At 41.6% G+C, this 25704-nt stretch overlaps 1 protein-coding gene across 2 annotated transcripts in view; it reads right to left on the bottom strand.

Moving 5' to 3' along the window:
- Nucleotides 1–627: 627 nt before the first annotated feature.
- CYP2J2 (cytochrome P450 family 2 subfamily J member 2) overlaps nt 628–25704 on the bottom strand; it is a 37484-nt gene continuing 12407 nt past the window's right edge. Inside the window, exons 3-10 of one of the 2 annotated variants that reach the window (XR_008649648.2) lie at nt 23400–23549; nt 22846–23006; nt 21023–21199; nt 19028–19169; nt 16113–16300; nt 12189–12327; nt 5699–6165; nt 628–3643 (exon numbers count right to left, since the gene is read on the bottom strand). Coding sequence is in view for 1 of the 2 variants with exons in the window: in XM_055234443.2 (XP_055090418.1) it covers nt 5987–6165; nt 12189–12327; nt 16113–16300; nt 19028–19169; nt 21023–21199; nt 22846–23006; nt 23400–23549 (1136 nt within the window). In the remaining variant the exon portion in view is untranslated. Of the gene's footprint in view, nt 3644–5644; nt 6166–12188; nt 12328–16112; nt 16301–19027; nt 19170–21022; nt 21200–22845; nt 23007–23399; nt 23550–25704 lie in introns of those variants that run through there. The other variant, XM_055234443.2, reaches the window with a different exon arrangement.

Below are 25704 nucleotides of genomic sequence, written 5' to 3'. Positions count from 1 at the left end.
TTATCTCTTTTGTTATCTATCCCTTTATTTCTCAGACCGGCCAACACTTAAGGAAAATAGAAAAGAACCTACGTGAAATATCGGGGGTGAATTTCACCCGATATCTGGCTGAATTTCCCCCGATAGTTATATAAATTGTGTATTTATTGGACTGCAAATTGTAAGGACCAAAATGACACAGGAAGGAGTGTGAGGACAGGGATGTTTGTCATATCAGAAATGTAATGAGCCTTGCCTGAAATTTAATTCAGAGGCAAAACAGACATAGTTTACAGATTGTGGTGGCAGGGTGGGGTGGAAATAAAGCCACTTTTGTCTTGCACTCTAATGAGCCTTATTCCCCTTCATTCTGTTACACAGACAGAATTTCATGTTTTCGTATTTATCCTTATTACCACATAGTGAGGTACTGTTTTAGAGGAAGAAATTGGAGGCTTGAAGGTTTAAATATCTTGCTCAAAGTCACAGTAAGGGGCTGTGGAGTGACAAATCAGGATAACCCTGGACACTCATACTGAACATCCTATCTCTTTCCTTTTGGTGGCTTAGAAAAAACTTGGCTCAGCAGGCTTGACTGAGCTCAAGGGGTGTACAGCTTGACGCTAGGGGTGTCCAAAGTTTCCCCATTCTAACAAAGTTGCTTCTTCACCCAGGAAGCTGTCCTTGCTACTTAGTCACCTAGTCAGCCCTGCCTCCTGTCTATAAATACGTAGGGCACTGTATTAGTCCATTTTCATGCTGCTGATAAAGACATTCCTAGGAATGTGCAATTTACAGAAAGAAAGAGGTTTAATGGACTCACAGTTCCAAGTGGCTGGGGAGGTCTCACAATCATGGCAGAAGGTGAAAGGCACATCTCACATGGCAGCAGACAAGAGAAGAGAGCTTGTGCAGGGAAACTCCCCTTTATAAAATAATCAGATCTTGTGAGAACTCACTATCACAAGAATAGCACGGGAAAGACCCACCCCCATAATTCAATTATCTCACACTCGGTCCCTCCCACAACACGTAGAAATTATGGGAGCTACAATTCAAGATGAGATTTGGGTGGGGACACAGCCAAACCATATCATTCTGCCCCAGTCCCTCCAAAATCTCACATCCTCATATTTCAAAACCAATCATGCCTTCCCAACAGTCCTTAAAAGTCTTAACTCATTTCAGCATTAACTCAAAAGTCCACGGTCAAAAGTCTCATCTAAGACAAGGCAAGTCCCTTCTGCCTATGAGCCTGTAAAATGAAAAGCAAGTTAGTTACTTCCTAGATACAATGCAGGTACAGGCATTGAGGAAATACCAATGTTCCAAATGGGAGAAATTGGCCAAAACAAAGTGGCCATAGGCCCCATGCCAGTCCAAAATCCAACAGAGCAGTCAAATCTTAAAGCTCCAAAATGATCTCCCTTGAATACATGTCTCACATACAGGTCATACTAATGAAAGAGGTGGGTTCCCATGGTCTTGGGCAGCTCCACCCCTGTGGCTTTGCAGGGGATAGCCTCCCTCTTGGCTGCTTTCACAGGTTGGCATTGAGTGTCTGCAGTTTTTCCAGGCACATGGTGCAAGCTATCAGTGGATCTACCATTCTGGGGTCTGGAGGACAGTGGCCCTCTTCTCACAGCTCCACTAGCCAGTGCCCCAGTGGAGACTCTGTGTGGGGACTTCAACCCCACATTTCTCTTCCACACTGCCCTAGCAGAGGTTCTCCGTGAGCATTCCATTTCTGCAGCAAACTTCTGCCTGGGCATCCAGGTATTTCCATACATCCTCTGAAATCTAGGCAGAGGTTCCCAAACCTCAGTTCTTGATTTCTATGCACCCACAGGCTCAACTCCATGTGGAAGCTGCCAAGGTTTGGGGCCTGCACCCTCTGAAGCCATGGCCTGAGCTGCACCTTGACCCCTTTCAATCATGGCTGGAGCAGCTGGAATTCAGGGCACCAAGTTCCTAGGCTGCACACAGCAGAGGGACCCTGGGCCCAGCCCACGAAACTGTCTTTTCTTCCTAGGCCTCCAGGCCTGTGATGGGAGGGACTGCTGTGAAGACCTCTGACAGTCCCAAGAGACATTTTCCCAGTTGTCAGCTCCTTGTTACTTATGCAAATTTCTGCAGTCAATTGAATTTCTCCTCAGAAAATGGGATTTTCATTTCTGTCACGTTGTCAGACTGGAAATTTTCCAAACTTTTATGCTCTGCTTCCCTTATAAAACTGAATGCCTGTAACAGCACTCAAGTCACATCTTGAATGCTTTGCTGCTTAGAAATTTCTTCCATCAGATATCCTAAATCATCTCTCTCAAGTTCAAAGTTCCACAAATCTCTATGGCAGGGGCAAAATGCTGCCAGTCTCATTGCTAAAACATAACAAGAGTTACCTTTGTTCCAGTTCCAAACAAGTTCCTCATCTCCATCTGAGACCACCTCAGACTGGATTTCATTGTCCGTATCATTATCAGCATTTTGGTCAAAGCCATTCAACAAGTCTCCAGAAGGTTTCAAACTGTCCCACATTTTCCTGTCTTCTGAGCCCTCCAAACTGTTTCCACATATGCCTGTTACCTAGTTCGAAATTTACTTCCACATTTTCAGGTATTTTTTTCAGCAGCACCCCACTCTACTGGTACCAATTTACTGTATTAGTCCATTTTCATACTGCTGACAAAGACATTCCTGAGAATGGGCAATTTACAAAAGAAGAGGTTTAATGGACCTACACAGTTCTAAGGGGCTGGGGAAGCCTCACAATCGTAGTGGAAGGTGAAAGGCACATCTTACATGGCAGCAGGCAAGAGAAGAGAATTTGTGCAGGGGAACTCCCCTTTATAAACCCATCAGATCTCTTGAGACTTATTCACTATCATGAGAGTAGCATGAGAAAGACGTGCCCCCATGATTCAATTACCTCCCACCAGGTCCCTCCCACAACACATAGGATTTGTGGGAGCTAAAATTCAAGATGAGGTTTGGATGGGGACACAGCCAAACCATATTAGGCACTGTGAGGTCAGTCCTCCTCCTGGACCTCTCCTGGGTGCATGCAGCCCCACTATGCCTGACCCAAGCACACTTCCCTAACAACTCAGGGTATCCTGTGTGTCCTGCTCCTCCTCTGCTATAAGTCCCTCAACCTCCAACCTGGTTTTAAATTTACATTGCAGCATGTATGTGTCTGCATCTCTTTGTAGGAGAGTGGTGGAGAGAAGATCCACAGCCTGGGTACCTCTTGGTAAATCCATTCTTCATCCACGATACCACAGATCATGTTATATTGCTTGCACACCACATGTCATCAGACCCCCTGATACAACAGAAGGGGGTCAGGGGCCCTGGAGCTCCCAAAATAGATGGGGGAAAAGGAGAATTACAAAAGTGCATATAGAACAGAATCTTTGTGTGGGACAGGAAGTGCTTGGGCAAAACAGGGGCTCATATTTTAGAGCCTCTCCATGGGCTTTGAGAAAAAGGAGATATTTTATATGGCCAGAAAATTCAGTTACTCACAGTCATCTATTCCGCAAGGTTTCTGGTTAATGGTGCTCACATCCTATTTGGCCCTGGGTTCCATTGCATTTATCAGGTCAGGATGAGTTCCCAGTGTTTTTACACTTATTCCCCCAAGTAACAGGTGTGTACTGCCCATCTAGAATCACAGAAAATGCACAGCAAAGTATAAATGGAACTCAGAGATGACTTCAACAAAGTCCTTCATTTTACAAATGAGGAAACTGAGACACATCATGTATTTTGGCCAGTGTCCATTTGAGTCTCCTACTTGGGTGATCTGATTGGGGAAAAATGGAAGTCCTGGATGTTTGAGAAGTTCAAGTTCAGGGCCTGATTTGATTGGTTTTATTCTCAGAATACCACTTGGCCTGTTTTCTAGAGATGCAAATTTCTGGTGGGTTACCAAAAAAAAATGGACATAGGAGGGGCTCTCACTTCTTTCTTTTACTAGGGAAGAAACAAAACTTCCTCCCACACATTAAAAACCCAACCATGCCTTCCAGACATACTCTTTTCTTGGCTCCCCAGCTAGCTTAGCAGCAGTCAAACATTCCTCCCATCCTTTTCTGTTTCCCTTTCTCACAGGGTCAATTTAATTGACTTTTCTCTGAATCCCAAACAGCAGGAAGAAAGAGCCCCGTGACTTCATGGCCCATTTTGTTTTAAGCTATTTAAATTATTTAGGTCTAACTACTTTCTATGGTTTGGGTGTTTGTCCCCTCCAAAACTTATTTTGAAACTTGGTCCCCAATGTTACAGTGTTGGAACGTGGGGCCTACTGAAAGGTGATTGGGTTGTGAGAGCACAGCCCTCGTGAGTGGATGGATGTCGTTGTTATGGGAGTGGGTTCACTATTGTGAGAGTGGGCTGATATAAAGTGAGCCTGGCACCTCCCGCTGTCTTTTGCATGCACCTGCTTGTCCTTCTGCTTTTCTGCCATGTGGTGACACAGTATGGAAGCCCTCACCAGAAGCTGCCACCATGCCCTTGGACATGCCAGCCTGCAGAAATGTGACACAAACAAACTCCTTTTCTTTATAAATATCCAGTCTCAGGTATTCTGTTATAGCAACAGAAAACAGACTAAGGCACCACCTTAGGAAAAAGGATCTTTTTATAAGGCTTAGCCCAGGTTCCCAGGGAGTTTATTTGTTTGCACTGGTATTGGGGTCAAAACTTCGTGTACTATCAGTGTTACCTGGCCTTCTATTTCATAATCCTTATCTTCCTTCAGCAGCCACACCTAGAAAGAGTGAGCAAGATTTTGGCATTTCTGTTTTCCTGCTATAAAATACCAAGGTCGGCTGGGCACAGTGGCTCATGCCTGTAATGCCAGCACTTTGGGAGGCCGAGGTGGGTGGATCACCTGAGTCTGGAGTTCTAGACCAGCCTGGCCAAAATGGTGAAACCCCATCTCTACTAAAAATATAAAAATTAGCGAGGCATGGTGGCATGCGCCTATAATCCCAGCTACTAGGGAAACTGAGGCAGGTGAATCACTGGAACCCAGGAAGAGGATCACACCACTGAACTCCAGCCTGGGCAACGGAGCAAGACACCATCTCAAAACAACAACAACAACAACAAAACAAAAACAAAAACAAAACAAAAAAACAGGGCCCAGGGAGTTTAGGCTGGTAATAGCCACAAAAAGCTTACCGTCTAGTTGCAAGAAAAGATCACACCCACCATCGTTAAAGCCAGTGTGAAACAACATGGGAATAAGTGTCTGATGGAGGATTAAAGGCAAGAAGGTATTGTTAAGGATGAAAAATATTTCCACATTTGTTCCTGAAACCTGTTTCCCAGGTTGGTTAATTGTGGTCATATTCCACTTGGCCTTGGGTGTGTGCTTATGGTAAACCACAGAAACTGTTTGAATGACACTTGCTTTCCCTGTCTCTAAATGAGGAATAAAACCTGCCCTGCTGACTTCTCAGATGATCAGTCTGAGACAGAAACAAGATAAAGCATGCACAGTGCCACCAAACTGGGGAGCCTTCATAGCTCACTTCTGTGGCTGCTCCTAGGGCCCACTTTTAACTCTTGTCAACTATTTTGCACCACTTTGACTTGAGCTTCTCAACAGGCCAGAAGCAAATACATACCTCACAAAGGAAGCAGGAAGGAGGCACACTACAGATAGAACTTTTATGATGTGATTTATGGTTTACAAACCACTTAAACTCACCATTTCTTTTGATTCTTACAAGAGCTTTCTTTATGGAAGGAATCATTATCCTCTTTTCATCTCCTACATAAAAAGGTAAACTATTTAGCACATAAATTATTTTCCCAAGGCTAATTTGGACGAGACAGTAGAGCTGGGATTTGGATCTAGTTTTCTCTGAGTCAAATTCCTCTGATCTTTCTTGAAAGTCACTTTCGTTTTGTCCCAACACATCTGAGCAGGCACCAGTGGCTTCAGAACACATGCCATGTCTTCTTACTTTCCTTGTCCCTTTCTTTCTTAACAACATTACACCCGAGGAACAGCGCAGAGGCGGTGACTGACTGGGGAAATGGTGATGCCCATTCTAAACTTCAGGCTCAGCTTCTCATTGTTTGGGGGCCTGAAGGTAAATTTTTGCATAAGGGAAGTGAAGAAAATAAACAGCTCAGTCCTGGCCAACTGTTCTCCGAGGCATGCCCGCTTTCCTGTAAGACAAAATCAAAAGACGGGTTATCTTCTCAGGTGGCATTTGTGCCTAGCAGAGATTGCTATCCTCAATCATATCCCAAAAAAACTGGAGCAGAGGAAGGGGCTGTAGGCCCCAGGGTGTTATGGCCAGCAGCTTATTTAAGTCTGACAACCACTTGGGTTCATCAGTGCATAGAAAGCAGAAGTCCAGGAACACGAAGTCAAATGCCATCAGGGGTCCGGCAGGTGAGCTTCCAGAATGAAGTTGCAGGGTGTAGGACCACAGAAGCAGAAGGCGTTGGCTGAGCTAGAAAGGGGATGTTTAGCCTAAGAGCTTTAAAAAAATCATTTAACAAACATGACAAAAAAAGACAACAAAAACAACCAAATATGTTAACTTTTTTAATCCTTAAAAAAATTGTTGAAAATATAAGGAATTAAATGTCAGAGCAGAGTTCCTAAGGTATAAGTCATCTTTTCCCTGTGCCACTTTTCCTCCTTAATCATGGGGGACCTACTGGCATGGGTGGCCCTCTATATTGTGACTGCTTTGGCCTTCCTCCTTCAATGGTTCTTGTTATGCACAGTGGACCTTTCCCTTTGCAGGCATTTGTTCTAAGGTGTGGCCCGAGGCTGGGTCCTGGTCTCCACAGCTGACACCTAGCACTGCCCTGACCTCGTCCCACTCCCTGTTATGTGTGGGTGAACTGGTGGCAGAAGGAGAGAGGTTCAATTCAGCTTCTCCCACCTCGTAGCCACATGATTGGGGCGAATTAAACAACCTCTCTAGGCATCAGTGAAAATGTACGTGTGCATATTAGTGAAAATGAATATGTGTTTAAGATGAGAACTTTACATATTGTGTGAGCTACATGCTGAATCCAAATAGGCTAAATAATTTAATAATTTATACCTCAAAACAAAGCATTTTAAAATGTCACCTAGGTAATAATAAACATAGCTGTACAATTGCTTATTATTAACTTGATCTGGTTAATTCTCAAAAACCAGGAGAATACAATTTAAAAGATGACCTTTAAAGAAAACCTTTTGGGTGGTAGCATTTCTCAAACAGCTTTCTGTATATTACAATTCTTTACTGTGATACTTTCCATAACATGCCTTTTATTCTGAAATAATTTCAAATGTACAAAAAACTTGCAGAGATAAGACAAAGAACTTGGTTCTCCTAAGTTGTTTGGGAGTAAACTGCCTACATTACCCATGAAATCTTCAGTATGTATTTTCTAAAAAGAAGGACATTCTCCAGCATAATCAATATGCAACCATCCAAGCCAGGAAATTAACACTGCTGCATGACCAGCATCTTCTCCTGAGGTCCCGTTCAGGGTTACCAGTTGTCCCAATGTCCTTCATTAGAAAAGGGTCCAGTACAGCCAGTACGGGATCATGGATTGCATTTAGCTGTCATGTCACCTTAGTTCTTCAGTCTGGAATAAGTCCTCACTCTTTATACAACTTTCATGGCTTTGGCCTTTTTAAAGATTACAGACCAGTTGTTTTGTAAATGCCTCTCATGCTTCCTCATGATTGGATTCAGGCTGTGGAGTTTTCCATTTTGGGTAGGAATATCACCAAAGTGATATTGTATTCTTCTCATTTTATCCTATCAAGTGCTATACAATTTCTTGATTAAGGTGGTGTCTACCAAGTTCTCTTGTAAAATTATTCTTTTTCTCTGTAACTAATAAGTACTTTGAGACTATGTCAACAAACCATTCTCATTAAACTGTGATCCACTCTTTTCCACTGCTATTTGTTGACCATATTATTAATTGCTGATGGCTACCAAATCGCGATTTTTAAAATTCTGTCATTTCTTCCATATTTATTAGTTAACACTCTGCTAAGGGAAATGCTTGCTCCCCTCCCCATTTATTTATTCACTCATTTATTGATATCAGTTAGATGCATGGGATTCCTGTTTTTATTCAAAGGGTTATAATCTGTTACTATCATTACTTGTTCTGATGCTCAAAATATTCCAGATTTGACCATTAGATGCTCATTCAAGCTGATATTTCCTCACTTTTGGCACAACAATCTATTCCAGGTTTATAATACTTTCCCTTCCCCAGCCCTGGAATCAGCCATTTTTTCCCAAAAGTCCTGGTTTCTTTTAGTGGATAATAATACGTAGAAATCAAGATCTGGGCATTAGGCATGCTCATTGCTCTCCAGATGTTGTTGCCCCTAGCTCATGTCAGTGGGCAGAGCTAGGGAATATATGTATGTATATAATGTGGGTATATGTCCAAAAGGGTGTGTGTGTATATATATATATAAAATATATATATATAAAAATATATATATACAAAATATATATCTACCCATATTTACATCTACATTTCTACATTTATTGATTCACCTATTGAAAATCTGAGTTCACTGTAGATTACATCGGATTCCAATCCAACACCACAAAGTTCTATTTTCTCCCTTTCTTATTTGCAACTTCCTCTCATTATCCTTAATATATTTACTTATTGGATCAGTATCCCTTGTATATAACTTACCTCTCATCACTGCCACAGACACCCTGTGCAGACTCCACCTTATACCATTTGTGCTCTGAGATCAGCTCTTGGCTTCCACCACCCCCTCCCCTATGTGAATGTCCTCCTCACCCCACTTGGGCTACATCACCCCACACAAGTCACTACCACCGTCTCTACTGTGTGCATTTTTAGTAGCCTACTTTCTCCCTTAGTACCTATTCACAGCAATAATTTAAAAAAGCATGAAAAAGAAAATTACAAAGATCCATCCTGTTTGATGGATCAAACAGGAAGAATTTAAATGAGGAAAAGTAAATATAAATTTGCAATAAAACTTTGAAACCTGTCCTGATTATGCATACTTTAGAAGCTGTTATATCTTCTAAAGTGAGGACTTCGGAAGAGTCCTCTAGAGGACTCTTTACCAAGAGTAAATGTACAGCAAGGAAAAGCAACTGCACGCCAAAAAATGGGCATGTGATGAAAAAAACAGACAGTTGTGTTGATGTTTTGTCAACCTTTTGGATTCTTCAGATTTCTATCTCCTGATCCATTTACATAGTCCTCATCCCATCACATCTTCTTTGGGACATCCCAGATAAATTGCTTGCCTTCTATAAATTTCACTCTTCTCTGTCAGAAAGAGAGATGGTAAGAACACAGCAGCCTCAATTTTCCCCTCTCCTTGGATCCACATCATTTGCAATGCGATGTCATAGCTCTTCCCATCAAAAATTGTAGTAGTATCCCCTCCCCTTAAACTGGGGCTGGCCTTATGATTGGCATTGGAAAACATAATGCAATGGAAGTGATGGTGTGTCAGTTCCCAGTCTGGACCTTAACAGGTCTGTGTGCTTCCATTCTCCCTCTTTTGACCTTATCACCACCATGTGACTAAGCCAGGGCAGCTTGCTGGAGGATGAGGGATAACGTGAGAAGGGCCCCACTGTCCCAGCTGAAGATATCCTAGATCAGCCATCAGCCGGTTGACCACTGGCCAAGATCAGAGAGATCCAGGGGGCCGAGCCAAGATTGGCAGAGCCACATATCTGACTTATATACTTGTGAGCAATAATTCATGCTTACTGTTTTAAGCTGCAGAGTTTTGGACTGTTTGTTACGTAGCAATATGCTAATTGATGCCTATGTTATGAAATTAGTGAATCTTAGAGAGGCCTTTAAATGGGGAAGTAAGCTACATTCTAGTCATACTAGAGAGAAAACTAGGCTAGAAGTATAAAATCTTGAGTTTTAGATCCAGTTCTGCAAATTCCTTGAGCAGATCTTGGATAAGAAAGAACTCTCTCTTATTTTTAGTTATCTTAAATTAAAAGGAGATACCTATCCATTTCCTGCCTAACTATTAATAACTGGGCTGTTATAACTATTAAATTAGACAATTTTCTTGCAAATGAAGTCTCTAAGAGGGTGCAATACAACTCTCAATAGCAAAGCAGCAGTGAGTCACCGTGTATAGTTTTTAAAAAGACTACTGCTAATTCAGACAAGATAATTTTTTTTTAAACAGGAGACATGAAGGAACTATGAGAAACAGGCTTCTGTGATGTGAAGAAAAGGTATCCAGGCATCACTTAGCCCAGAGGATTCTTTTTCCTTTTAAAGCCATGGACTTCTAATAAGATTCTTCTCATCACAGTTGCAGCTGGCATTAGATGAAGCATTTTTGTGGAATGCAGAGGTCACATTTCTAGCATTTCCACATGGATGTTGTGCAAGAGCCAAGAACAGGAATAATTAATTATAATAACTGGAACATAACAGCTGAAACTTGGTGCTATAATACAAAATTTGAAACTATTGTAGACAGGAAGACTGGAAGATAGTCCTACATCTTATATCAGCTTTCATATTCAAAGTGAATTGTCCAGCATGACCGGAGGTGACAGAATTAGATGAAGAAAGACAAAGACAGCACTGATCATCAAAATCAGCCCAGAGACACCTAAGGCAGCACAGTACAGGGGGAGAGCATGGGCTTTGGAGTCACACCAACATGGGTCATTCCGTTTCTGCCCTTTCTGAGCCTCAGTGTCATTCTCAGCAAAATGATCTTGTCTTGGAACATCAATACATATTTTAAATTAACAATAAGCAAACTATTGTGCATTCCACAGTGTGGGTCTGTGTAGTATTTAGTTATTTTCAGTAGATAGTGTTAGCAAGAACACCCACTTTAGTTTTTGATTAATCTGGTTGACATTGATCCTACCTCTGCCAGATGAGTTTTATGACTTTAGTTTCTATACTTGGTTAAGCCTCAGTTTCCTCATCACTAAAGTGGTGATAGTAATATAAACTTTATATGATTACACTAGAACATATGCACCATGGGAGCAGTTTTGTTTTGTTTTGGTTTCTGTTTCACTCATTCATTGTCATATCACCAGGGCTGAATGCTTGACACATAATAGATGCTCAATAAATATTGATGGAATTAAAGAATTGTGAAATTATTTGAAAGAATCTATGCAACATATCTAACTCAAAACCTGGAACATACTAAGAAGTTTTGTTATTGATTTTTCAATGTCATAAGTTAAAAATATATTTTTGGACCTGGCTATCTTAAAAACAGGAGAAAAAAGAGAGTTTTCACTGCCTCTTCTTTCTTAATTTTCAAGTTACATATTATATAAATGTATTAATTAGATTTTAAAAAATGAATTAAAATTTACAAAGACCAAAGAACCTTTTCAAGGGAGTACTTAGAGAGTAGAATCCAATCAAGTTAAGCCACTGACTGATGTCCATGTGGCAAATAAGTTTCTCCTTCCCCTTGTCCCTCTGTATCTCCTTATTATAGATCAGCTCTATTTCTGTGTGAGTGGGCAGCCCTTAAAAAGAACTGAGGACATTTTAACATTTAGTAAGGATGGCAGCACCCGACTGGGTGCGGTGGCTCACACCTGTAATCCCAGCACTTTGGCTTTGGGAGGCCGAGGCGGGTGGATCACCTGAGGTCAGGAGTTCGAGACTAGCCTGGCCAACATGGTGAAACCTCGTCTCTACTAAAAATACAAAAAATTAGCCTGGCATGGTGGTGCATGCCTGTAATCCCAGCTACTAGGGAGGCTGAGGCAGGAGAATCGCTTGAACCTGGGAGGCGGAGGTTGCAGTGAGCTGAGACCACGGCATTGCATTCCAGCCTTGTGCAATAAGAGTGAAACTTCATATCAAAAAAAGAAAAAAAATGGCAGCACCTAATCCTCTTTGTGAGCTGGTGGTGGAGTCTGGGTCTCTGTCACCAGTTTTCCAGAGGACAGAACACAGGAAAGCCGAAATCTCTAGCAGAGGCAATGGAGGGCTTAGGAAGTAAGGGGAGGCTGAAGCAATGCCCAGCCCTGGAAATCCCACGGCTGCCCCCTACAGCAAGATGGAGTGAGTCGCACTTGCCAGGCTGTCTGGAGACATTCCAATGAAAACAAGGGAAAACAAGAGAGAGCAGGGGAGGGCTGGGAGAGGGGCCCTGGACTCCCACACACCTGTTTACTACAACTTACCTATTGAGAAAGGCATAAAGGCTTCTCTTTTCTTAAACTGTCCGTTCTCCAGAAAATGGTCCGGATTGAACGTGTCAGGGGTGGCCCACTCTGTGGGGTCCCTGTGCAGCGCCGTCAAATTGGTCAGGATCATGGTCCCCTAGAGAAGGCGGCAGAGAATCAGGCAAGGCTTTACCCATGAAAAAGCACACCTATGCAGAGGGGTGGTCGTCCTCAGGCGTCCATGCCGGGGGCCTGAACATACTGCCCCACCCTCCCCAATTGTGGTACACAGTCTCCTGTGTCCCCCAACCCAGGACCCTCCTCTTTGTCTGGGACAGCTTACAAATTAGATTGGATTTCCCTGCTGGGAATTTTAACAAGGATGTCTGGCTACTCTTGACTGCAGGATCAAGCTTCCTTACAGGGACAGGTCAGTTTCGGTAGGTCTTGGAAGGAGGGGACATGAATGCACTGATGAGAGAATAATCCAACAGTCAGTCTGCACTGTATCGAAACCAGCCCAGCTGCTCAGTGAAGCTATAACGATGGCAGCTCTACAAAGGTAAAAGACATGTCATTCATCTTGTTTTCGCCATTCTCTTTCCTCCGATGTCTAGTACATGGCACCCCACTCCCCACGGTAGGTTTAGTAATAGAATCAGGTAGACCCATGCAAGGAGCCCCTGTCCACCCAGGTACATACTAAGAAACACAGGAGTTCCCAGAGGGCACTTTTCCTTTACTCTGTCTTTATCCAACCCATCAGCAAGACTGGTCAATTTTACTTTCACCTCCATTCCATGTCCACCATGCCCACTTAGTCCAGACTTCTTCCTGGCTTGCCTGGACCCCTGTTATAGTTTCCTAACTATGCCCCAAATCCTGTCACTCCTTTCAATCTGCTTCACACTCTGGAAGAGAGTGAGCTTCTAGCATGATTTAGTCATGTCACTCCCCACCTCCACAGCCCCCATTGCTCATACCTAGGACTTGACACACTTCAATAGTTACGCATTGCTCTCAGGGCAAAGACTCATCACCTGGTCCTGGTCTGGGCCACTCTCCCCCTCTGCCTGCACTCCCACTACAGGGCTCTTCTTTCAGTTTCTCAAACATGCTGTGTTCCTACTTATTCCAACACCCTTTTTAAATGCTATTCCTCTTGCCAAGAATGTTCTTTCTCCCCACTTTGTCATCAAGCTAACTCTTGAAGCTAATCCTCAGCTCAAACGTCACTTCCTTTTGGAAGCCTTCCCTGACCACTCCTACTAGTCTGTGTTTTTATAGACCACAGTGAGTTTTTTCCTTTGGGCAGTTATCATGTTTCTAAATATGTACTTGCATGATTAATTTTCTCAGGGTTGTTTTGCCAGACCTGAGCATTTCAGGTATGTAGTGTTTGTTGAATTCATTCAAATATTAACATATTAATATAATATTACTTCAAGGAATTAATATCAATGATTTTCAATATTAGTAATAACTTTTTTTTTTTATACAGAATCTCACTCTGTCACTGAGGCTGGAGTGCAGTGTATCAGCTCACTGCAACCTCTGTCTCCTGGTTTCAAGCAAGTCTCCTGCCTCAGACTCCCAAGTAGCTGGGATTACAGGTACCCACCACCATGCCTGGCTAGTTTTTGTATTTTTAGAAGAGACGGTTTTCACCATGTTGGCCAGGCTGATCTCAAACTCCTGACCTCGGGTGATCTACCTGCCTCAGCCTCCCAAAGTGCTGAGATTACAGGTGTGAGCCACCATGCCTGGCCAATAACTGCTATTTTAAGCACTTTCTGTACTAAGTACTAGGTTAAATGCCCTGCATGCATGATCTCATTTTACCTCCATGTGGATCTTGTAAAGTAGCTTTAAATGCATTTTTCAGCTCTATCTATTCTTCAGATGAAGAAATTGAAGCTTTGAGAGGTAAAATAATGGGCCCAGAGTCAGACAGTGGGAGGAGGCAGAGCCACGATTTGAATTAGGTCTATTTGACATCAAAGTCATAGCTCGTAGACTGTGTAACACACGGTTATTTCAATTTGTCAGTTCCCAAGATGATTTTTAAAGCTGACAAAAATCAGCAGCAGAAGAAGTCAAGCTGGTTTCCTTGAGTTAAATAAATTGCTAGAAAAATGCAAACAGCATCTGGGGAATTTAGACCTCAGCCTTTATCCACTAGATGGTTAATCAGTAAGGAAATAGTAAATGTAACAGCTGCTTTTCCTGGCTCTGCAGGGACAGTAAGCAAGTAGTGCCTAATGGGTAAGCTCTTCTGATTCTACTTCTCGAGATTTTCCCCAGGTATGACACATTCAGAGGTACTTAGACAGACTGGAATTGATCCACAGAGGCTGACCAAAGTGGTTAGAAAGCAAGGAAAGGAATTGAAAATGTGCAATGTGGGGAGAGGGCACTAGAGGGCACAGGATAGTTGTCTGCAGAGATCCTAAGAGTGGCGAGTGGAGTGACATCAGAATTCTGTTTGTCGCAGAAACAGAAAATGAAATACTGCATGTTCTTACTTATAACGGGAGGTAAACATTGGATAGACATCGACATAAAGATAGGAACAATAGACACTGGGGATTACTGGAGGAGAGAGGGGGGCAAGGGTTGAAAAACTACCAATTGGATACTATGCCAATCACCTGGGTAATGGTTCAATCATACTCCAAACTTCAGCATCGTGCAATGTACCCTTGTAACGAGCCTACACATGTAGTCCCTGAATTTAAAACAAAAGTTGAAAGAAAAAGAAAGAGTCCCACTTGTGAGTACAGGGAATTTAACTTACACCAGTTGAAAAAATAGTAGGGAGATGCTTTTAAAGTCAAAGTAAAGCAACTCCTGTGAAGGGAGCATGGTGTCTCACAAAGAAACAGAACAGATCTGCTTCTAGATCCCAACTCTTCATAGTTGAGAGATCTCATGCAAACCCATTTTTTCTGAGCCTTGACTTCGCAATCCATAACATGGAAATAACAAGCTTCTTCTGAGTAAACTTACTCTGAGAGTTGAATAAGACATTTTGAAAGAGACCACATTGTCCACAACCCATAATCATTGCTTAATACATGTTCGCTCCTTTCTTTCCCTTCCCAGTAATGAATATTGCACACGCCTAGATTGGCTTCCTTATAAGATAATAAATTATACATCTGTCGGAAGCGGTAGCTCACATCTGTAATCCCAGCACTTTGGGAGGCTGAGGTGGGTGGATCACGAGGTCAAGAGATCGAGACCATCCTGGCCAACCAACATGGTGAAACCCCGTCTCTACTAAAAATACAAAAATTAGCTGGGCACAGTGGCGCATGCTTGTAGACCCAGCTACTTGGAAGAAACAGAGCGAGACTCCATCTCAAATAAATAAGTAAATACATTAATTAATAAATTATACATCACGGGACTATAAGAAATAACTGGAAAAATACCTGTGGAGATATTATGTTAAAAACACCAGCATTAATGTGATGTTGTCCTAGGTGGTCTTAAATGTCCTTTCACATTTTAGCATTCTAGAACCCCAGGATCATGAAGCAGAATTTCCCAAAGTTTGGCAGATCCCTAGTCTGGTGAGATGTTCTACCAAAACAGAGAAAAGTGTTCTGTGATAAAGTCTGACCTAGAACTGCTGCCTGCTGCGTGCCCACAGACTCACAATGCACATTAGCATAGTAAAAACACTGAGAGGCCCCACAGGAAAGAAAAGTTAGTCTTTATCTAAACATATTTAGCACGGGAATCCTTCCTGCTCCCCTCCCCACAATATCTATTTATCTAGTTGAAGACTACACATGGAGAAAATCTAGTATTATATCAGGTATAAGATATCTTTTTCTTCCATTTAAATGATTTCTTAGGAGAAGAATAAATGTCACTTCTCAAGTTCAGTTTCTATCCCATCTAAAAGATGGGCTTGAAGATCTGCTTAATTACCTTGGGCAGGTGGTACCCCGCCAAAGTGGTATCAACTGTCACTTCCCTGGGAACGTTCAGGGGGACGATGTTCCCCATTCTCTGCACCTCATGGATGACAGCGTTGGTGTAGGGCATGGACTCCCGGACGGCTGTGCTCGGCTGCTGCCCCTGGCCAATCACTCTGTCAATCTCAGCTTGTACTTTTTCTGGTAAAGAGGGAAGCGTTCTATTATTTTTTAAACTTTTATGCTTTATTATAAAGAGGTATGAGTGGTCTCCAAGATGTCATCTGTTGTATTTCAATTAGTGACCAGGTTGCAAGAAATAAAATGGTTCTTAACCTATGGAAAGGCTTATTCAGAAAACTACCACCTCTGTAAATCTCCTTGAGCCTGGTTAGGCTATGGGATGGAATGACCAGGATTAACATGGCTAAACTTCATCACTTCAGACCCCAGCAGACTTGGTGTCTGGTGAAGACCTACTTTCTGGTATACAAATGGCATTTTCTCAGTGTGTCCTTACATAGTAGAAGGAGTGAGGTAGCTCTCTGGAGTCTCTTTTATAACAGTACTACTCCCATTCCTGAAGGCTAATCACCTCCCAAAGGCCCCACCTCATAATATCATCACACTGGTAATGAGGTTTCAACATATAAATTTGGGCTTGGCTATGCCCACATATTCAACCCATAGCAGATCTACAGACTCTAATTTCTCAGGTAGACATATAAGAATGGAAAGTGGGCCCTGAGGTTAAGACACATCAGGTTGCAAACTCTTGCTCTACAACATTGATGCTGTAAGTTACTTACACTCTTTAAACCTCAGTTTCCTTATTTGATTAGTGAGGATAAATCTACCTTCGTCTTAAGGATGTTTTGAGATTTACGTGAACTGATGTTTTGAGATTTGTGTGACCAGATAGGACTGCTCCCAGTTTCTTTCACTGGTTGAGTGCTCACCTAGCCAAAGAGAGAAACTATAGCAGTCTTATCTCTTTTCTCTTTTTCTAGAGTAATAGAGATTTTAGCTGGAGACCTGACTGCCCAGCTAAAGAATATATTTTCCTCACGCTTGTAATCCCAGCACTTTGGGAGGCCGAGGCAGGCAGATCACGAGGTCAGGAGATAGAGACCATCCTGGCTAACATGGTGAAATCTCGTCTCTACTAAAAATACAAAAAATTAGCCGGGCATGGTGGTGGGCACCTGTAGTCCCAGCTATTCGGGAGGCCAAGGCAGGAGAATGGTGTGAACCCGGGAGGCAGAGCTTGCAGTGAGCCGAGATGGTGCCACTGCACACCAGCCTGGGCGACAGAGTGAGAAAAAAGAATATATTTTCCAGGTCCTATTGTAACTAAGTGTGACCATATTACTAAATTCTGGCTAAGAGAATGTAAGCAGAAGTGATGTTTAATCCTTGGAACAAGTTCTTAAAGAAAGGATATGCGCTTCCTTCCCCCTTTCGCCTCCTACTGGTGCAAAGCCTGTTGGTGAGCCGTCTTACAGAGTGCTGACAAGGGCATCATTCTAATCACAACAGAGCAGCAAGTTGGAAGGAGTTGGGAACCCTAACGGCTTTGCAAAGCCTAGTTTGGATTTTCTTTTTACCTGAAAGCGAAATAAATTATCATTTTTGAAAAACATCTTCTTTGGGGGTAAAATACTCGTAACATAAAATTTACTATGTTAGCATTTTTAAATGAACAGCTCAGTAGTATTAAATATATTCACATTGTTGGGCAATCACTCTCCAGAACTTTTTCATCTTGCAGAACTGAAGCTCTATATCCCCTCCCTCAGCCTCTGGCCATCACCATTCTACTTTGTGTCTCTAGGAATTTCACTATTCTTGATGACTCATGTAAGTGGAATCATACAGTGCTTGTGTGTTTGTTACTAGCCTTTTTAATTGAGCATGACCCTGGATGCATATACCTAAATATACATATAAAGCATACGTTATGCAGCTACAGATGAAAAAAATAAAGTTCTGTAAACAAACTTACCTTAGTACGTGGGAAGCACTCTGATCTTTTCTATTTTTATCTTAAGAAAAAAATGTTGGTCTTGATCCAGTAAATTGATTTTATGCCTCATTAATTAACAGTTACCCACAATTTGAAAAACTGTATTGTTAAGAGTTCCCAGCCCCATATGTTCAAACTTTTCTGGAAGCTGGAGGAAGAAAAATGATGAGAACATCATTCTTGAGTGGACTACACTCTGTGGGGAAGCTATATATAGATGATACATGATAAGCCTAGTAATAAAGGCACATTACATCATCTCTGGAGGGAGAAAATGCTAATAATTTCCTAGGGAAGTGCAGAAACATCTTAGAGAGGTATACTTGAACAGGTTCTTCAAGAAGAGCTAGGAGTTTACTATGTAGGAAAACTGGGCAAGTAGAGGGAAAAGCATATATCACGACATAGAGGTATAAATATAGACTGCAAAGAAAGTGACGTGTCACTTAGTGAGGCCACCACCATGGAGGGTAGGTGGGGCCAAGGCTAGACAGGCAGAAGGGGCATATCGGAGGGTAATATATACCAGACTAAAGTGCTTGAACATTATTCAGGAGGAAATGGGAAGGCATCACTTAAAAGAAGGGAAGGACACAACTAGACTTTCACATCAGAAAGTAACTGTTTCCTGGAACTATCTCAATGTCGACTGACTTCATTGATTTCCCTCTTGCCTCTGAGCTTCTTGAGGACAGGGATTCTCTCTTACGTTTGTATTACCTGGGCCCATCACAATTCAGACAGAAAATGTGAAGAATGTGCAGTTTCCAAGTCCTCATCACTCATGACTGTTCTGCCTCTCTTTTTATCCTACAATGCTATCTTCTGGCCCCAACTTCAGGCAGCACGTCCCAGGAGGCACTATTCTGTCCTGGTCCAGGCTCCCTCACTGACATGCTCACCTTGGATTTCTGGGTAGAGGGCCATATAAAGCAGAGCCCATCGCAGAGTTGTGGAAGTTGTCTCGGTTCCAGCAAAGAAGAGGTCCAGGGTGCTGCAGATGAGGTTTTCTTCATGGAAACTTGAAGTAGGATTGCTTGTGTGCTAGAAAACACAATGTTTAATGTTATTTATTGGTTTATTCAGAGGATTCCTGATTGCCGTAACACACAGGGGCTTCTCCCTAGGAGGACATTTGGAAGAAAAGGTCCCCAAAAGAAACATTTTCCCTTTGGCCTCTTCAGAAGGCAGGCTCTTATTACAGCAATATCATTAGCACTGTCCTGCCCCAAGTGCTGGACACCTTTGGATGGATGAAAATCAAGACAATTATTTTCTTATGCCTGTAATTTGGGGAAAGCTTTTAGTACAGTGAAAGGAGAATGGGATGTGAATAAGACAGATTTGGCTTCCAATATTAACCACTTCAATTAGCAGCTGTGTGACCTAGGGCAAGTTACTTAACCTCTCTGTTCTAGTTTCCTGTTTTATACACTGGAAATAGGAGTGCACACCCCTTAAGAGGGCATTATGAATTATATGAATGCAAGGACACAGAGCAAATACTCAACAAATGTTTGTACTGATAACAGAAAAGGCAAATGGAATTTCTCTTACGAACAACAATTCTCATATCTCTTCATTCATCTTTTCCTTTCCAATCTGAACCTCACTGATTCTACCAACCATTCCTCATGATACTCTGTCATCTTTACCATCATCTTCTGGAAACTTCAATTTGTCCAATGTTGCTCTTGATGTTAATGGTCCCTTCCTTACCTGCACAACATATAGTGAGTCTCCTCCTCTGAAGAGAAAATAATACTTCTATGAATGTCATACCAATAAGGTGAAATAAGAGGGAAAGAAATCCACCATTCTTTCCACTCCAGAAGTAGGACCCAATTCCTGATGTGTAAAGATGACAGTATTGATGCAGTGATATGTGTTAACCAGAGGGGTAACTGTGTTAAAGGTCATGCATTCAATTTGGTTTCCTCCTCACCTCTGGCCTATAATGTTGGAAAGTGAAAGGTACAAAACAGAAGGGAAGGCAAAGCCCAACACAGGCCTTAATAAAGTTGGCCTTTAAACTCTGGCATCCAACTCAGCTTTACTTGTGTTCCCTATGGGGGCTGAGAAAAGGGTAGGTCATTGGGTCCAGGCCCAACTAATGACAGAACAGAGCTTTGAGGATTAACTGCTATGTTCCCCCTTTGTGTATACCTCCAAATAACAGTAGAGGGTAGGGGATGGGGGATGAAAGGGCTGTATTTGGGCATTCACAGGACCTCAAACCAAATGTCATTAACCCTTGTCTTTATCTCTAATTGCATCATCAATCCTGAGTTAATGCTACCCTACATTTTCTGAAATATTGCCCCTATTTTTACTCCTGTAGCAGGCTGAGTAATGACCCACAAAGATATCCATCCACATCCTAATGTCTGGAACCTAAGGATGTTACTTTATAGGGAAAAAGGAACTTTGCAGATGTGGTTAAGGATTTTGAGATGGGCAGATTATCCTGGCACATCCCAGTGGGTCCAGTGTTATCATAATAGTCTTTATTAGAGGGAAAGAAGAGGGTCAAAGTCAGAGAGAAAGAATGTCAGGATGGAAGCAGATACCAGAGAGAAGAGAAGATGCTGTGCTTCTCGCTTTGAAGATGAAGGAGGGGACCACAAGCCAAGGGACATAGGCGGCTCCTAGAAGCTGGGAAAGTAATAGAAACAGATTCTGCTTCAGCACCTCCAAAGAGATCCAGCCTCGCCAAAACCTTACCTGTAACCCAGTGAAGCTGATTTCTTACTTCTGACATCTAGAACTGTGAGAGAATCAATCTTTCCTATTTTAGGCACCAAGTTTGTGATCATTTTTTACAGCAGCAGTTGGAAACTAATATACCCCTATTTGTGCTCTAAGAACAAAATACAAAATGACTTTGGTTTTCTTACCTTTGACATTTCTTTAAGGTAAGCATCAATAAAGTCTCTTGTTTCTGCAGGATTCCAATCCTTTCTGTGTTTGTCAATCATATGAGAAACAAACAATTTCAGTTTTTTCCAGTTGCTGAAGAGAGTTTGGTGGGGTCCAGGCAGGAATTTCATTATCCATGGAAAGACATTGTAGAGCTAATTGAGAAAAACAAAACAATCATGCAGGTAACATGGTGCCATTTTTTTACTTTTTAGGACAACAGAAACCATCTTCTCTTTCCATCTCTTTTATTTGCTCACACTTAAACCTTGGTTATCCTTGACCCCTCTTTTCTCTCTCACCCCTCTAGCAAAATAGTTCAGCTCTCTGTCAAAAATATATCCAGCCTTGGACCACTTCTCACCACCCCAACAGCTTGCCACCAAAAAAAATACTTAAGAGATATCTGGGGACATCTGAGCACTGGTTGAGTGTTTGAAGGCATTAAATAACTATTGTTCATATTTTTCAGGCACAATGGTATTTTATTTTTGTTAAAATGCGTCTTTTTAGAAATATATGCTGAAATATTTATGTATCAAATAATTGAGGTCTGTAATTTGCTCCAAAATAATTCAGGGACAGTGGGAATGTGGTAGTAGGGCATAGATGCAGATACAGTGAAAATGGCCATGTGTTGATAATTGTTAGAGCTCATTGATGAGTACACAGTGATTCATGATTGTATTCTTTTATATATATTTGTAATTTTCAAAAATAAAGTCATTTTTTAAAACCAAGGAAATTTTTAAAAATTTTGATAATGGCATACTGCATAATTCAAGGGCACTCTTTCTACTGAGAACACCAAGAAAAGATGAAAAAGATATATGTGTAAACATTTAAGCACACATACATACAAATCAAGGCAGTGAGGTAGTTTCCAGGATAAGGCTTAGGGGAAGAAGAAAGCCCAGGGGATGAACCCAATACTTGGGGTCAACTTCTCTCCCCACCCCCCGGCTCCCAGAAATGTCTTCCAAATTCCGAAAAGTGTCTGAGGAACCAAGAAACCGAGCAGAGTTTTTGACAAAGACTCAAAGGCTTAGAGGGACAAAAATTGGAGTGCAGGGCCCACCAAGGGAGAAGTGAGTTTGAACTCCAAACGGCTATACTCTACGGAATTAGAAGATTGATGATATTAAGTGCTGGTGGGCAGGCAAATAATGCAATGAGCTTGGCAATCTTTAAACATCTTTTATCTCCAGATACAGATATAAAAAAAAAATGAGTGGATGTAACCACAAGAACACTTGCACAACAATGTTCATGGCAGCTTTATTCATAGCATCCAAAACTTGGAAACAAATGTCCATCAGTACAGAACAGATTGACAAAAAATGGCACATTCATACAATGAAATACTAATCTGCATTAAAAAAGAACAACCAGCACAGATGAATCTCAAAGCAACTTGCTGAGGAAGAAAGCGAATGCAGAAAAGAACATCCGAGGGAGGAGGGAAATGGATGAGTTGGGGAAGGACACAGCGAGGAGAGACTCGAGGGGAACAGCGATATTGTTTTTCTTTTTAAAAAGAACAACATAGTTGGATAGGCGTGTGTCATATAACATGTTGTACTTTACATGCATGTTAGAAATGGTTTTGCATATAAATATTCCATATTATTTAAAAAACTAAAGTCAACAGATTGATTTCAAATAAGTTTGTGTTGAAATCAGTTTTGAAAGGTTATATTTTAGCTTCAAAAATCCACAAAAAACTAAAAGGAAAAACCCATCTGTGTCTGACATTGGCCCCAATTTGCTGAACCAAGATATGGAGAGACAGCTGCCTTACCTGGCATGTCTTTGAAGCCTCCAGGTATGTGACTTCATCCAGTAACTTCAGCAGCTGCTGAAACTGACTATCCTGGTACTCAAAGCGTTCTCCAAAGGTAATGGAGCAAATGATATTGGAAACTGCATTGTTGATCTTGAAGTGAGGGTCAAAAGGCTGTCCTGAAGGTGGAGGAAGGGCAAGATGGATCCTTCTGATGGATTTGTCTCCATTTCCTACTGAGGGTCTACTTTACATGGCATAAGACATACCTAGTGCAGAACCATATATGAGGCTCTGGCCACATGACCTTACACTGCATCTGACATACAACAAGTATTCAGTCAGCTCCAGGGAAGTCAAACTGTGGACCAGGGCTTAAATTCAGTAATGTGTTTAGTGCCCATCTTTGTGTATTTACTTCTAAAGCTCTTTGAGGACGGAGTTTTTCACTGTTCTATCTTCCATTCCTAGCACAGTGCTGGGCATAGAACAAGCACTTTCTCACTTAGTAAGTATCTGTCCAGTGAACAAATGGGCCACAGTCTCTCACATCTGTCATACGCAATGCTCACCGTTCTCCTCTTTTATTGCTTCAGTCAGGTGTTGGGCCTCCTCCTGAATGCGTTCCTCTAAGCTCTTCTTTCCTAAACCAAAGTTTCTTAGTGCTGTCAGAGTGAACCTTCTTTGCTCCTTCCATACCTGGCCACTTGACATAATCAATCCTGGGAAAAAGAAAGTCAACATTACGGTATTCTGATTCCATAATGTGAATATCCAGCAAATGATATGGGGATGTGTATCAGATGAAGGACAGGAGAAGATCATTAAGGCACTTGAAAACTGCCCAGAGAAATAATCCCAAAGCAATGGATATAATGGCTAATATTACTGATTGCTTGCAATGGCAGGCACTTTAATATGTATTTTGTTATGCATTATATAATTTAGTACTCATAGAAACTCTCTGGGATAGGTATAATTATTACCACCCCCACCCACACATTTTCTAATGAAAAAACTGAGAAACAAGAGATAAAGGATAAAACACACTTTACAGGGTCTCACAGTAAGCAACTAAACAGGTATTCAATTTCAGGTCTGCCTTATTCCAAAGCCCATGCTTTGATTATTAGTTACATAAGTAAAGTTAAGTATTTATGTTATGCTAAACACTAGGAATGCACTAATAGATAAGACAACGCCCATACTCTTAAGGAGGCTAAGAAAGGCTTTATAGGAGAGGTCCTATCTAACCTGGACATTAAAAGATGATGTAAGGAATCAAGAGATCAAGGAGGAGTGAAAGTTCCATACAGAAAGAAGAGTACAAGCAAAGAAAAAAAAATTTTGGTGTGTTTGACAGATCATCATTTGTTTTATAACACAGGTAATGCCACACTCCTTTCAATTTCTTCAATTCCAGAGCACTCCTCAACACCTTTTAATATCTGACTATGGCCTTCTTACCCACTGAATTGGTCCTCCTTGTTGTCACATCCAGGGATACCTTTTGACCTCGTCTTACTTGCAGCAGCAGCAGACACTTCTTTCTTGAAATACTGCCTTCCAGTGGTGCTCAGGATACCACTGTCGCCAGATTTTCTTTCTAATTCTCTGCCAGCAACTTCCTATATATTTTGCTGGTTCATCTTCTATTAAATCTTGAAATGGTAGAGTTCTTCAGGAACTTTTTCTTCATTTAAAACCTCTTATTTTTCTCACCCTATACTCTGTTTCTGAGAAATCTTATCAACTCCTAAAATTTTAAATAACATCTATTGATAGTGACCATCTATTTCTGTCCCTGAGCTCCAGAAGCATATATGCAACACTGCCTGCTTGACTTTGCTGACTTAAAGGTATTTTGAATTCAGCATATCCATGATTGAACTCACAATTTTCTCCATACGACTTTTCACCCATGCCCAACTAAACCAAATACCTTGTACTCTTCTAAGTGTTCCTTCTTTCCATCATCTACCCATTTGAGTGTCACCTCAACACCTCCTTCTCCCTGCACCTATGTCATCATGTCTTAAGAGGTGTAATTCCTGGATATCTCAAATCCAGATCTTCACTGATGCTAGCTTGGTCTAACCCACTGTTATTTCCCTACTGCTATTGGACCTCCCTAGCCCGAGCTACCACTGTCTGTAACCTAAAATGCTACAAAAGTCCCTTGCTCCTTTTCTTCTATTCTCTGAATGGCAGCCTAAATAAAACCTAAAACTATACGTGTAAATATAATTCCCTTCTCTACTTAAAGCCATTCAAGAGCTTCCATTAATGTTAGGATAACAACTAATATCCTTAACAGGAACCTGCAGGAACTATTTCTAGCCAAGCTCAGTAGCTTCATCTCCCTTTAATTATCTCCTTTTAATCCCCATGCTTGTCATGTTGGCCACCTTTCGTTTCTTCAAGTTCCCCGTCCTTTTCACTTCAGGGACTTTTCATATTCTGTGTCTGACATTGGCCCCAATTTGCTGAACCAAGATATGGAGAGACAGCTGCCTTACCTGGCATGTCTTTGAAGCCAGGTAAGGCTTCTCTCTGCCAGGTTGCTTCACCAGTTTATTAAATGAATATTTGTTTACTTTTTCTGCATCCCAGGACTGCATTAATAAGTACATCCTAAACTTGACTTCGTAACACTGTAGGTTTCTAACTATTATAGTTAACTGATATTACTTTTCTTTCTGCATAGAATATAAACTACATAGGATATGGATTTTATCTATTCTTCTCACTATTACATCACTCATGCCTAGTACTGTGCTTCGCAAGGCAGATAATACAGTGAATGGATATAGAATTAACTGATGAAATATTTCTAAGAAATGAGAAGCACCTTGTAGGGTAAAGAAAGAGAGATCA

This window comes from Symphalangus syndactylus, chromosome 19, assembly GCF_028878055.3.
Source record: "Symphalangus syndactylus isolate Jambi chromosome 19, NHGRI_mSymSyn1-v2.1_pri, whole genome shotgun sequence".
Lineage (NCBI taxonomy): Eukaryota > Metazoa > Chordata > Mammalia > Primates > Hylobatidae > Symphalangus > Symphalangus syndactylus.
The sequence above is the reverse complement of the archived record's forward strand: the minus strand, read 5'-3'. Positions and strand labels throughout refer to the sequence as shown.